The sequence below is a fragment of the Spizellomyces punctatus genome (assembly GCF_000182565.1).
Source record: "Spizellomyces punctatus DAOM BR117 chromosome Unknown supercont1.2, whole genome shotgun sequence".
Classification (NCBI taxonomy): domain Eukaryota; kingdom Fungi; phylum Chytridiomycota; class Chytridiomycetes; order Spizellomycetales; family Spizellomycetaceae; genus Spizellomyces; species Spizellomyces punctatus.
This window is the reverse complement of record NW_015971538.1, coordinates 2,114,339-2,127,983: the sequence shown is the minus strand read 5'-3', so window position 1 is coordinate 2,127,983 and position 13,645 is coordinate 2,114,339. Positions and strand designations below refer to the sequence as shown.

Below are 13,645 nucleotides of genomic sequence, written 5' to 3'. Positions count from 1 at the left end.
AAAATATGCCAGAGAGCCCATATGATTTAATCCAAATACATCTATCTCACAATCTCAATAACAAAAATGAATAGGCACTAGAAACTATCTAAAGCAAAGCAAATATGTACACTATCATCCCCAACTATAAACATACATAATATCATACCCCCATGCGCATACCTTCGACCATAAACCGAATGGCCTGCTCAGCATACTCATGCTGATTATACCGCATGTCGTCAAACATGCCAAACAAATTTTCATAAACCTTCTCATGCTCTTCACTGGAGTTGAATATGTCCTTGTACGGTCGTGTTCTTTTCTCCAGTTTTCGCCCCGTCATCCGGCAACGGATGCGCTCAGCCAAATATTCAAACTGTTCAAATTGGCCAATTGGCTCCCACTCAATAAAGGACAATGTCTCTTTCGCCCGAGTGTACGCGATGTAGATCAAATTGTCCTCTACGGTGGCACGCTGCTGTTCCTGAAAAGTGGGAGGCCGATGCTTCCCCATATTGGAAAGGCCGTATTTCCGGCGATGGTCCATTTCATTCAAGATGAAGACGTGATCCCGTTCCAGTCCTCGTGCTCGGTGGATTGTAGAGAGAAGAACGGGCGGATCACGAGGCATGGCCGCAGGGATCAAGTCCATTATGGTTATAGCTCGTTTTAAATCGGCGACGCTGTGATCCGGGCGCATCCGGTACTTGATAACCGTCATCAAGGAATCCAACCGATCATCAAATCCCGGCATTTCTCCAATCACGAACCGCCCCCCAGCCAGATTTTCTAAATCTTCAAGAAGAACTTTTGGCCGCATAGATATCAATCTCCGAGCCAGCTCACGGACTGGAAGACGGTCAAACTCAAATGGACTCTCCTTGACCTTTCCCAGTTCGATCAGGTCAAAGAGCTCCTGTGCGATGTGTCGCCGAGCCACTTCGACTCGAACTCCATTGGCCATCAGCCAATAGGCAAAGTTGATGAGTGGAGTGACTGTTCTGCACACCACCATAGCCGACCGATTTTGAAAATCAGAAATACTAAACTTTTTCCCAAGCTCGCTGACTCTGCCGACGGGCGCATGTTGATATGGGCGAATCTCTGGTACTATGCGTTGGGCCAGTTTAATGACTGAAGTAGGACACCGGCGGCAGACAGAGAGAGGAAACACTGTAACGTCTTTGATTTGGTTCAGAGGTGTGGCGTAAAGTGGTCGGGAGGTTTCTTCGGAGCTATTGGTGGATATGCCAGCGCCTCTATTTCGCCAGCGGGCCCGTGCAAGCCTATTTGCTTCACCCTCCATCCGAAGCTTTGAAAACATGTCGCTCCTAGCGCCAGAGAATTGGTAGATTTGCTGGCGATGGTCACCAAAGAGAATCAGACGCCCTCCGGGTTCACGCATCCGTTCCACCAAAGCGGCCCTAGCAGCGGACATGTCCTGCGCCTGACACGGTTGCAAAAAGAGGGCGTCAACTATCTGTAGCATAGAAAGATCATAACCATCTTCCGCACCTCATCTATCAACACATAAGGAAACTGAGTAAATCTTGCTCCATGTATGATCGGCAAATACAACATATCATCAAAATCGATCACGAATTGCTTTTTTTGCAGCGCAAACATATTCGATCGAAGATCCTCAATCTGATACTGGGGAATATCTTTATGTTCCATTAACATTCTCTCAATATTCGCCGAGGCCTTCCTAAGAGAATCGATGACAGCACTGAGGCGTATATGTGGCAGTGCACCTCGTCTCTGATGTCCGCCCGCCCACTTGATCGATTCGGCGAGGCAACGTCGTGATAACGCTACCAACTCATCTACAGTCCCTTTCGGATCAGGACGGATACCGTAGATTTCCATGAGCTTCCTCCATTCAGCGTCAGTATCTGGCAGAATATCCTTTTCGTCTACAATCGACGGGTGTGCAGGGGCGATTAAATGCAATTTGGCTTTGCTAACCAGTTCATTGACCTCGTTCCCGTAAGTCATAATCTGATCACGGGACATGAAGCTCTGCATGATTTCCCAGTGCTTGCGCTTTGCTATGCGCACTTCCCCCGGAAACACTCCAAGATATTTCACCCACATATCTTTTCCGTACGCGTGGAAGGTTTGGACTCGTGTCTGAAAGCGAGATAATCCTTTTTTTCTTTGAATTGCATGAGCACGTTCCCGGAGGATGTTGACATTCGCTCGATTAAAGGCAAACACGGCTACTGTGGGCACGCCGTTGGGTATGTGTGGTAGTGATTCAATAAGCGTGGTAGTCTAATTGCGATTGCTTGTAAGCACGGCGGGTGCATTCGGTTCCACTCGTATTTCTGCAATTACCTTTCCACTGCCTGCTTTTGCGTCTATCAGAACTACCTCGCATTTACCCTTGGCAACCTCATCAAAGATAGCCAGCTGCTCCCCCGATGGCACAAATTCTTCCGGTGTACTTTTTGCATAGAAATCGTTTTCCGGTCTACGCCTGCCTGGCTCTCCCTCCTGGCGGGGATCTGGGACGATATACGCCGAGCGGCGGCCCCGTAAATGGACGTTATTTAGAAAACACTTTTCTTTAGAAACAACTGTTAGTATCCCGGCGAAGCGTTGGCATGTGTGCCCCGTTCTGCGAGACCCAGTTGAGCGCACACAAAGGGCAGATCGCGCGAGCATGGTCGCCGTGCTTCACCCTTTTGAGGAACAGGAGTCCGGGTAGCGTGAATGAAGAGTGATGTTGCGTAATATGAAAAGGGTGGTAGTGACGGTCGTCGTTCGATGTTAAAGTATCGTCTCTCCCCCAATGCGTTCGACACTACCGGGCGCAACAAGGCGTCGCCATGGGGCGTTGTAAGCCGTTTTGGTTGATGAGTCCTCCCCAAATGTCCGTCGCGTCTGTCAAAGTGCGTTCGGACAAGGTTACACACACGCGAGTTCAGATTCAGCTGTCAAAGTCTGCCCAATCCTTCACCTGCTTTTGTTTCTTTTGTTTATTCCTGACCGTCAAATAAGACGCTAACTTGCATGTAAGCTCAGTTATTGAGATGTAGCAACAGGAAACACATACGCGACTTTATGTATTGTGACGGATGAGAGTTTGGGCTGTCGTTAACTGTTTATAATGGCTAGAAAATACCCTCAGCAAAGGTTGAGCAAGTCGGCACTGTGTGGGTATTTACATATAAATGCTTTTCGAATGCTGCGCTGGGTGGGTGATAAAATAGACCAAAGGTCGACGACGACAGCAATGATCACGTCTACTTACATGTTTTTGATCGCTTCCAGTTTTACGCCAACAGAAATAATGCACGTCACCATCATCACAGCACACAAATAATAAAGCATTACCATCTTGTTTTGTCCGTTTATTGAAGCAATATCCAACGTACTCAACAGCAAATTGCTAGCGGAGGACCATCGCCATCTTCCTTTTTCATGGACCACATGCTGGATTCAGGCTTTTTCCACTACCCAAACAGACAGGACACAGCCTAAAACTGACAAGAGTTCCACAACGCTGTTGCACCATATGGAATATCATATCTCGGTATCTCAACCTGGAATTATTAGTCAAGAGCATGGCTGTCCTATGGCGATATATAGAACGGACTATTCCCAAGCTAAGACGGGCAGATATTAGTGCTTATTTTGCATCGTGTATGAGGAGATGACGATTTCTTCTAGGAAGAAAATACTGCAATACTCTTAATGCACTTGTAGAGCAGGTAAAACTATAGTGCGTACGAGGACAGCCCATTGAAAATAATTAAATCTGAATATGAGGCTGCCGTGCTCATCATGTCCCACCCAATAGATTTAATAACACATCTATTCAAGTGTAGAGGATCAGTAAGTCATTTTGGGCAGCACCTTTCATATGTATCAAATAGCTCACTGTCATAGAACACTGCTACATCCAGGGGATAGGAAACCTTTGACCTCTCGGTTGTTCAGAACCCCACGCTCAAGAAGGAGAAACGAGAAAGGAACTGCACGACCTGGGCGCCAAAGCGGCTACACTCCAGAGACCAGTGCTCCTTTTCACATTAGCAGCCTGCCGTTTCTACAAGCCCAAAATGGCATGTCGCGGCGAGGCAAGACCCGACGGTAAAGAGAACAAAGGTTCGATCTGACGGCCGTGGGACAAGCCATGGCTATATCTCGCGAACTGTCAGGATGGGCCTCACCAAGTTCCTGAGGCGGCCCGAGCTCCGTCCTCAGCTGGAGAACAACGTTCGACGCATGACCAGCATTACGTGCGAGCGCACGCTGCGCATAACCTCGTCGGAGACCAACGCAACAATTTCGAGGGACAACTCCAGCGTGCTTCGCCAGTTCTTCACCGCCGTAACTATCGAATCGAAGTCCCTGGAGCCAAATGGGTCAGCGATGTCATCGTCAACGCGGTCCGGGACATACTCTACGCCCCTCACTGCCCAGAAAACATGCCATGGACTGCCGCCTCGTGCCTCGCTCAGTGTATGTCGCTCGCCACCCGTGTCTGTGTAGGCAACTGCCCAAACCACGTCGCGACATCCGTGAGACGCATCTTCGGAAATGGTGAATCGTCAAGCTGCTACTGCAGAGCATTGTGCAACCACTTTCTCAAGGCGGAACCTCAATCCGCCCCGGTACGGCAAGTCGCTCCTCCGCCTGGCGTTCGCACACGATGCTCAGCAAAGGAGGCGGTTCCAAGCGGAAGACGACGAGGACTCAACCGAAAAGGGCTCGTTGGTGGGTGTGTCTACTAGGTGCTACTATGGCGGCTCCTCTGCTTCATCAGAGCACATGAGAACGAGGTTAGGGCGTTCACTATGCTGTCCCACATGCTGGCTCAGCCAAAGTACAGCCACTACGACACGGACGCCTTCTACGACCTCCTTAGTGTTTAGAACTGCCCCGAGACCAAATTATAGAGACCCACTTTCAGCCGACAGATTTGACTGGGCTGCCTCCTCCGCACAACTACACAACGCACGATAAAGCACGCCTACGTCGCCGACCATTGGTGGACCTGAACATCCAAGGTCGAGATAAGCCCTCGTCGCCGGGTCCGGCGCGAGTGACCCGTGCAGGTCAAAGTTGGGGATGTACGCCTTCGACGAGGACTAAACATCGCGTTGCCGGCGTAGATGCAGGCCGCATCGACACCTCACGGTGGTCCACGGAGAAGAGAAGAGTGACGAGGCGCGCCTCAGGTAAAAGTAGTTCTACGAGAGGTGCACAGGTACAAGCGCACAGGAGAAGCGGGCCTAGTGATAGACCAAGGACCCGGCCGTTGGGGTCATCAACTTGGCTTGCCGAGCGCGAGGGAGGTAATGATGGCCAAGTTCCAAGCCCAACCTGGAATATGCCCTGGAGCGCGTAGACACCCTGCTTGACTTTTAGGCCATCCCGCGCTGGTGTTGCCTTCGTTGGAAGTGCCACATTGAGAAGGAAAAGACCTAATCCCGCTAATGGTGAAGCGCATTACCCGAGACAATCCACCCACGGTGGGGGCCCTGGGTGACGGGAGCTGCACGCACAACTCGTCCCTCACGATCATATGACAACGACCATGACTGCCTTTTACTCCCTTGCTGACAGACAAGGCATCACAAAAAGCACTGGTTCCACCTTTTTTTGTTTATAATATGGGCTTCTCTAGGAAATATTACGCCAACCCACAAGCTGGAAGGTCTACGGGTTGCTTAACGAGAATGAGATCCTTCTTTGCAGCGTCTTTATCGAAACACTGTTGTCGCTGCTAACACTCCTCTACACAACGCAGCTGGACATGTACAAGCCCGACGTTCATCAGGAGCCAAAAACGATTCAGAAGCCTGATCAGACAAGGATTGACGGTCCAGAAGTATACATTCCAATTGGGGAAGAAGAAAACGATCTTGCAGGAGTCAACTTTTTTTGGACTAAACAATGCCCAAGGCCACACCGTTCGAATGATTTTTGCTCCAAAGCACAAACTCCCCACTTTGTTTATTTACGTCCAAGGACCACCAGCCACAGGCAAAACCACCGTCATCAGTACCGCCGCAAGGTCAAGATCTTCAAAAGCAAGTAAATGGGGAGAGGAATCGACGAGAACAGAGGAGGAAGAGTAACCAGGAACGCATTTTCTCCAGACTCTTCCCAGTCAGCCCATTGAACAAAAGCCTCAGATCCCAATGATACTAATGAGTTCCGTATGCTCTCACATCCTCCCCCTACTTCCACCGAAGATCCGTCCCCCGCTGCCCCCGAGCTCTCTCCAAGACGAATATAATGCTCTAAAAATCCCAGCCAATGATGCTTATCATATTCCTTCAAAACCACCGCTATATTCCCATCCCTCAGGGTAGAGCTCTCTAAAGAGCTCGAGACCGAGCTCTTCTAACAAATTTGCGAGGATTGCGAGGATTGGAGTGAGCTTGATACCTGACATACCAGTAAGAGCAAACTCTTGTCTGAGCTTGTATCTGAGATGGACCCTTCGCCCGTTCGTTGGGGATGAGGAGGTACTGTGTGCGGCTATCGTGGCTAACTGTAGATGTGGGGGAGGAGGCTCGCGCGAGAGCTGAATGCGGTTCCGGGGCCATCGAGCACGGTCCATTACAGACGGGGTCGTAAACGACTAGAGACAATTGTGTTGCGTCTGCTGCGTTTTCAGTACATATAACAACGTTTTCTATGGCAAAACTCTTCTTTTTATACTGCGGTTTCTATGATTGCTCAGCAACGTGCGATGAGTGGTGTAAAACACAAATACGGGTACACTGTAGACTTAAGTGGTAGAAGTCTTTGTCAGTCTTTGATTGTGTCATGTCTGTGTTTGCATTGTCGAAAAAGCCTAGCGTTGCGACGTGGAAGATCTGGTTGACAGTTCATGTCCATTAGCGTCTGGTTCATGTGGGACCAACAACCCCACGTCGGCCTACTTGCAGTTTGACTGGAATCTAAATGGCTTGGCATACTAAATGCTAGTCAAATACATATCAGTAAACCAGTGCTGAGCAAGTCCACGCTCTGTGGCCATCTATAAGAATCATAGGATTTGAACGCTGAGCTGGATGGAAAGTCCAGCAAAGGTCGACGACGACAGCAACTGATCAGAGTTAATTCCGCCTTTTACGTCAACAGAAACACGTGATTTCCCCACACTTTATGACGAGCCCTTTTATAGACGTGACATCATCACAACTAGGATATAAAAGCTATAAAGCCCAATTGTCACCCCGTACGCTTTCTGGCCCGTTTTTTCAAAGCAACCTTTCCAAAGCACTCTCAAAAGATAGTACCAGAACAGAATGGCCGACACGCAACCTCAACACAGCTGCCCTTGCACAAGTAAGTGAACTCGCTTTGAGTTTTGGCGGTGATCGGTTCATTAACCACGAGCATATCAGAGGGAGACGCAGAGTGCCCGTGCTCACCCACCGGAAGGGCATGCAGCTGCTCTGCACCTGGGCACAAGCCTGCCGCATATACATCTAAGGAGGCAGAGGACAGGCTTCACCACACTGTACATGATGAGGTTCGTATCCTTGCGCACAGCTCACCGATTTCCGACCGCCTGTTGCTCACGTCCATTGTATTTTGTAATTAGGCTTGCAGTTGCAACGGAACTGGGAGAGGATGTGACTGCAAGGACACATGTACATGCGGGCAAACGTAGAAACACTGCGGAACGCAGAATGATGTGCAGCCAAGCTTGTTATTTGCGATATCAGAGCATGCATTATATTCTTGTCAGTTTTTTTGCTGCTGTAACATACTTGATCTGCAGCCCAGGCGCTCTACATTTGCGTGGGAATTTTGTGAATGACAATTGTACGAATCTATACCTGTCTGTTTGTTCATTAGGTGAGGCAGATGACAGGGCTTGTTGCCCCAAAGAGCAATTTTTTGTGGAAATACCATTATCCCTCTTTTCTCTCAAGAGACTTTCCAACTATTCCCAAAACAAACGGTGAAAAAATCAACGTTCATTGCATCCGACGTGCGACACATGTTGGCCAAATTTCTTGAAGAAGGCTTCTTGAGCAGAGTCAGGCGTAGGCAAGAGTCTATTACAATTGACTCCTGCCAGAGAACCAAATGATGATCAACAGAGGCATGCTTCGATCTCGTTCTTTACTGATTACTTGATTACTGGATGTCACCGGCTGCGTGCCAGCTCCGCTCCTTGGCACCGAATGCCATTTCATCAACCAAGTTATTGCAGGTTTGCGTTATTATGCAAGTCTGTTTCTCTGTTGTCTAAAAAAGTGGTAGAGATTCACCTCATGGACAAGCAAGGGCGTTTTCTAAATCAGCGATCGCCCTATCCTAGGTTAGAAGCATCATGGAAACAGCTCCTACATTAGAAGCGTCGTGGAAGCGACTACCTTTATCACTACTTAAAAGCAGCATGCATGATACCAACTCAAAGATGAGCATCGGCTTGAAACGTCTGAATGATGTGTAAACGAGATCCAGCGATTTCCTTTCTGCGAGGTGCAAAACAATTTGACTGAGAAAGGACAGACCAACCGAGGCATGTGATGCCCTCCCAAAACCTTTGGCAAAATAAACGTCCACGCTGACCTTTTTACTGACTGACAGTGACACTCGGCTGCGTGTCAATGTATCGGCTGCCAACTTGGAGCCTATCGAAAGAGTTTAATTATCACAGCTCAAAGTGGTCCTGGTTGTCCCGCCTTGCAATGACGATGGATGAGGCGTTCAAGTCATTCATGCACTTGTTGGGGCAACACGTATTTGGAGACATTGACACGGTCTGCTGCCAAGTTGTTTTCTGCACAAAAGATGAGCGCTGTGATTAGCTGGCCGTCTGTTTGCAAGCTGACAGTTTTGATGACAAGATGTGTTGCTGAAGCGAAGCCCAACCAAGTATGGGCCAAGTCCCAGTCCCTTCACGGACTGTCAATTCAATGATGCGAAACCAGGTCGGACTGGAAGGAAGAGCATAAGCATGACCGCAGGACTCCAGGATAGAAGAACTCACTACCAATCCTCAACCCTTTCAACGCATGTTGAATGCAGTTTTGCCCGAACTCACTGTTAGCGACTGTTTGAATCAGAGGGCGTGGAGATTTGTGATAAAGCTTTGAACCCAAGTCTTGGGGGAACTGCCTCTCGTGCAGATCTTGGTGGTTGTAGGACATATTCAAATGAGAACTTTGCAGACAAAATAAAGAAAGGGTCCATGTGAACAGCTGTTGAACATGGTTAGCCGATCCCACGAGATGGGTCGTTTCAATGCGTGCGATTTTCGCACGGTCTATAGACTGCACCGTCTATCGACTGAAGAGTTCACTTCCGACCCTTTTGAAGCACGATGGATGAAGTTGCTCGCAGGGACTGCACTTGACGCTGTCCAAGACATTGATTGGATCAACGCCGATCTTGTAGACACTACTAGGAAATATCAAGGGTTCATGTCTGGTCGACATGAACATTTTCTTGGATGTTTGAAGAAACACATGCAACACCCAGGTCTGGCACACACCGATGATCCAACTTTTGCTGGTTGGGCCCAACTGATCGTTGGCCTGTCCGCAAGTTGAACCACCTGTTTACAACACCTGCGGGGAAAGAGATATCTAGGCCTTACGAGGTGAGCCCAAATGATTCTTGGCCTGTGCGCTTGCAAATTGGCAATGTGGATAAAAAAGAATGACCATCTGGCGCAACAAGAAATCTATACTTGCGGGGTGAGGGTAACTTGATTCGTTGGACTATCTGTTCAAATGGCGGTACAGTACTGGCAGGGAGTCATGGCCCAGTTCGTATTAGATGCCTAACATGAGTCGATGGGAATTCACCAGTCAAGTTGAGCAGTAAGTGGTATTGCACCTAGTACATTATATGCGACACATTTACAAGGGAATTGACCCATAGCATCACCCATATCCTAGATTCGACGTGCAGGGTATGCATCTGCTTTAAACCTATCTAGAACGTTTCTTGTCTCTCCACACCTGCTGAATACACCTCACCAGACCATATGATTGAATTTATCAAACATGCTGCTAGAAAGTATAGTTCCTCCAGTGGGTCCTTCAATCCGTATGATCTTTGCTGGAATGGATGGACCCTCTGTTGGACCCTCGAACGGTTCATCTGAGAGTTCCTCCAATGGTTCCGGCGAGGGTTTTCTCGGTCGGCGCTTTTGGGAGGAACAAGTTCTTTCATTAAAGTTTTCCTTTTGATGATGAGCCAGACTGCTTGTCTGGTGAAATACATTGACACAAAGTACCACTCTTACACCGTTTAAGCACAGGGCACCCCAATATGTAGATTACCTTAGAGAACATCTAAGGGCATCACAGACCCGTTATTGCCTCAAACTTCCGTGGATTAAACATCCACAGTCCCCCTATCGTAACCCTTAAAAATCTCAGTTAAATGCATGTAGTCACTCCCCCCAACCCTAAACCCAAACCGTAAAACCGAACACGAACGCCAAACCTTACTCTAAACCAAACCCCAACCCTAAACCTCAACTCTAACTCTAAAAAACTCACCACACACCCCTTTTCAGTCACGTTAATTATATTGCTGCAATCTCAGTTGCAGTGTGCCAGAAAAGGGTGCCCATTGGTGACATTGTCACTGACACTGATGAGCGAGCTTTTCGGGGTTTCGGTCCAACTCGGTTGTACTCTAGGTACTGCACTGGCGGGTGGGCTGCAACCGTTCCGAAGCGGTATATGCTAAAACCTACCAAAGCGGTATATGCTAAAGCCTAACAACAAACTAATGTCTGACTTCATAAAATCGCTCCTCTGACTCTTTTGCTTGGACTCTCCACTGTGGCATAATGGAACGTGGTTCTAAAAGGCCGCCAATAGTCAACTTTTCCAACGTACCTCTCAGCATCCGTATCAGCGCTGTACCATGCTCCGGTCGCGGTGCAATTGAAGGTGGTTATCCAGCGTTCAGGGTGTGTATACGCACTGTACGATGGCCTGGCCGAAAAAGTGCAAATTGAAGATGGTTCCTGCTCTGTCCCGTGCTCCGCCGAATACTTCGGGCTGTGCATTGCAGTACATTCTGCAAATTGGCAAAAGAACAGGAAATACTGATCCTCTAGTTGAACTGTCTGTTTGGATTGTGAAAAGAAGGGACTGATGCTGTAGCGGAGGTGTGCCCAATTTGACAAAAAAACGGTGCTGATACGCTGACGGAGATTGAAGGTCCGTTTGCAAATCCCCATTGTGAAATGAAAAGGTAGCTCATCCTCTACTTGAGCGGTCTGTTTGCAAGTCCCCAATGAGAAAATGATGTGCTGATGCTTTAGTGGAAGTGTGGCCATGAGAAAACATGGCGCTGATGCCTTAGTGGGAGTAAAGTCCAGGTGCTCATCCACTAGTGGAAAGGGAAGTCCGTTTTGCAAATTGCAGGACGCAGCAATTCTGTCTAGTCTTGGGGCAAACGGATGGCCCATTATGATTTGCTTTAGCCCCCGTTTAAACTCAAGTCTACAGGGCAATACAAGCACAAGTGACGTATGCGGCTGCTTACCATGACTGTTAAAAACTGCGATTAATGTTTAGTGGAAAGAGATGTTATCGACGGCGATTGCTGGTCATAGTGTTTGTAACCAATATCAATACCTAGGGCCATCATCGTTTCCAGGGAACTCGTTCCACCGTTTGGACCCGTCTGTTGTAAATTGGGAATGTTAAAATCAATGTTGTGGGGAAAGTGGATGTGACACTTTTGGTTGCTTCCAGACACGTTTAGAGAACAGTTGCAGTAGGGTGCATCGTTTCCAGGGAGCTCGCTCGACCGTTTTCAACCCGTTTGCAAATCGGCAATGTTAATGGATGGGGCATTATGATTGCTCTAAAAAACGTTCAACGAACAATTGTCAAGATCTAGTCGGCAAAGCGATGCTTTATCCTTCCGGGATGAGCCCTACAACTCGTAGCAATGTAATTGAATACATTGCTAGTGTGCTAGACTACGTTTGATGAACCAATTGTCAAGATCTAGTCCGCAAGGCGATGCTTTACCTTCCGGGATGAGCCCTACAACTCGTAGCAATGTATTCACAGGTCGCATCGGAATTACAGGTGGAAATTGGTGGCATAAATAGAGCACCCAACATCCAGGCAGAAGCGGCTGTTTCAGGAGAACTATTTTAATATGTGTATGGTAGCGCTTTTCTAGATAACAAGCAACTATGTACAATTCAACATCAAACCACTGCTGTGCTTGTTTCGGGTGCATACGTCTATACTAGGGTTCAGCACGGCTGTCATCTGACGTAAAGACCAAAGAAATCGAAAGAGAAAAAGAGAGGCTTCATTGAGAAAGAGTTTCGGTTGATGCTGAATGTGCGCTTTGCCGAATATGAAGAGAACCTGCCCAAACACCATCACGCAACAGTCCAATTCCCGAAATCCATCCAAAGCTAACGCAGGATGCAAATTAAACGCCGCTGGCACTGCGACTTGCATTCACAAGGAATATGCGTCTCAGTCTGGACATGGTAAACATGTATGACGGCAGTCATACATGTTGACCAGTCCAGTGCCGTCATACTAGTTTACCTTGTCCAGACTCTGCGAGAATGGCCTTTGGCTTTTTGGTTTCGTCTCCTAAACGAAGAAAAATACCATAGTGTCAGGCAGTTGAGGTCTCTTTAGTCGATGGCAGTCATCCATGTTGACCATGTCCGGGCTTTCAAAAAGGCTTTTTCGTCTTTTGGTGTCGTTTACTTTGTCTCCCACAAGGAAGAAAAATACGGTAATGGATGGCCATCTCTGTAGTCACCCCATAAAACAGGCAAAAGTAAAGCGCAAGATACGATTATGAGGCCTACGTGATTCGAACACGTAACCTTCTGATCTGGAGTCAGACGCGCTACCGTTGCGCCAAGGCCCCGTATGAACTATCCTCAGCATGAACAACTCGTCCCCTCGCCAGCCGCTGCTACCGTTGCGCCAAGGCCCCGTATGAACTATCCTCAGCATGAACAACTCGTCCCCTCGCCAGCCGCTGCTACCGTTGCGCCAAGGCCCCGTATGAACTATCCTCAGCATGAACAACTCGTCCCCTCGCCAGCCGCTGCTACCGTTGCTCAGCTACCGTTGCACCAAGGCCTGCCGGCCTTGGCGCAACGGTAGCTTGTTTCTGAGGTCCCCCGCAGTATCCTGATACATATCTCTAGATTGCCGATATTTAAATTGCACAAGAAAATGGTCCCCCTACACACCATCCACTTGCACAAGTCGTCATCGGCTGCTACTCAATCCTAACCCGTACCTAATATCAAGTTTAACCCTAACCTAACCCTAACCGCAGCAATGTCAGCTCATCATGATGCATATCTCCACATTGTCGATACCTAGATTGCACAAGAGCTCAAGTTCAGCAGTTTTGCTTTCCCGCTACCCACACGATCCACTTGCATAGGTCGTCGTCCGCTGCTACCCAATTCCAAAAGTCCTAACCGTGTGTCGCAAGGCATGGCCGCAAAATGCTAGAGTAGAAAGAGGCCTTGAAGCCAGGCCCAGGCGGGAATGGAAGAAATCGCATGGTAAACCCATAGTGGTGCACAATAGCCTATCCATCTTTTGCAGCACCTTTGCACTGCCAATATGAACACAAACGACATGCCGACTACATGCCGACTCTATATTGGACAAAGTAAAAGCAGTCATTTACACGAAATGACGAT

General features: G+C 48.3%; 1 protein-coding gene and 1 non-coding gene across 2 annotated transcripts; both read right to left on the bottom strand.

Moving 5' to 3' along the window:
* Window positions 1-4: 4 nt before the first annotated feature.
* On the bottom strand, window positions 5-2,845 carry SPPG_01680 (uncharacterized protein). Its single transcript, XM_016750000.1, has 3 exons — window positions 2,323-2,845; window positions 1,498-2,259; window positions 5-1,429 (listed from the first exon to the last, which is right to left on the bottom strand). Exons 1-3 carry the CDS (start codon window positions 2,650-2,652, stop codon window positions 143-145), a joined length of 2,379 nt encoding a protein of 792 aa, XP_016612288.1. The 5' UTR covers window positions 2,653-2,845; the 3' UTR covers window positions 5-142.
* A 9,932-nt stretch (window positions 2,846-12,777) lies between these two features.
* SPPG_10038 lies at window positions 12,778-12,849 on the bottom strand. The gene has a single exon. It is a non-coding gene; the product is annotated as a tRNA-Trp (tRNA).
* Between the last annotated feature and the right edge of the window lie 796 nt (window positions 12,850-13,645).

What these genes read in the sequence shown, in the direction of transcription:
- SPPG_01680 (XM_016750000.1), bottom strand. Translation starts at nt 2,652, where the DNA reads ATGCTCGCGCGATCTGCCCTTTGTGTGCGCTCAACTGGGTCTCGCAGA. An exon ending in CAAAAGCAGGCAGTGGAAAG is followed by an intron (nt 2,260 to 2,322) that starts GTAATTGCAGAA and finishes AATCGCAATTAG; the next exon opens with ACTACCACGCTTATTGAATC. An exon ending in CTTATGTGTTGATAGATGAG is followed by an intron (nt 1,430 to 1,497) that starts GTGCGGAAGATG and finishes CAACCGTGTCAG; the next exon opens with GCGCAGGACATGTCCGCTGC.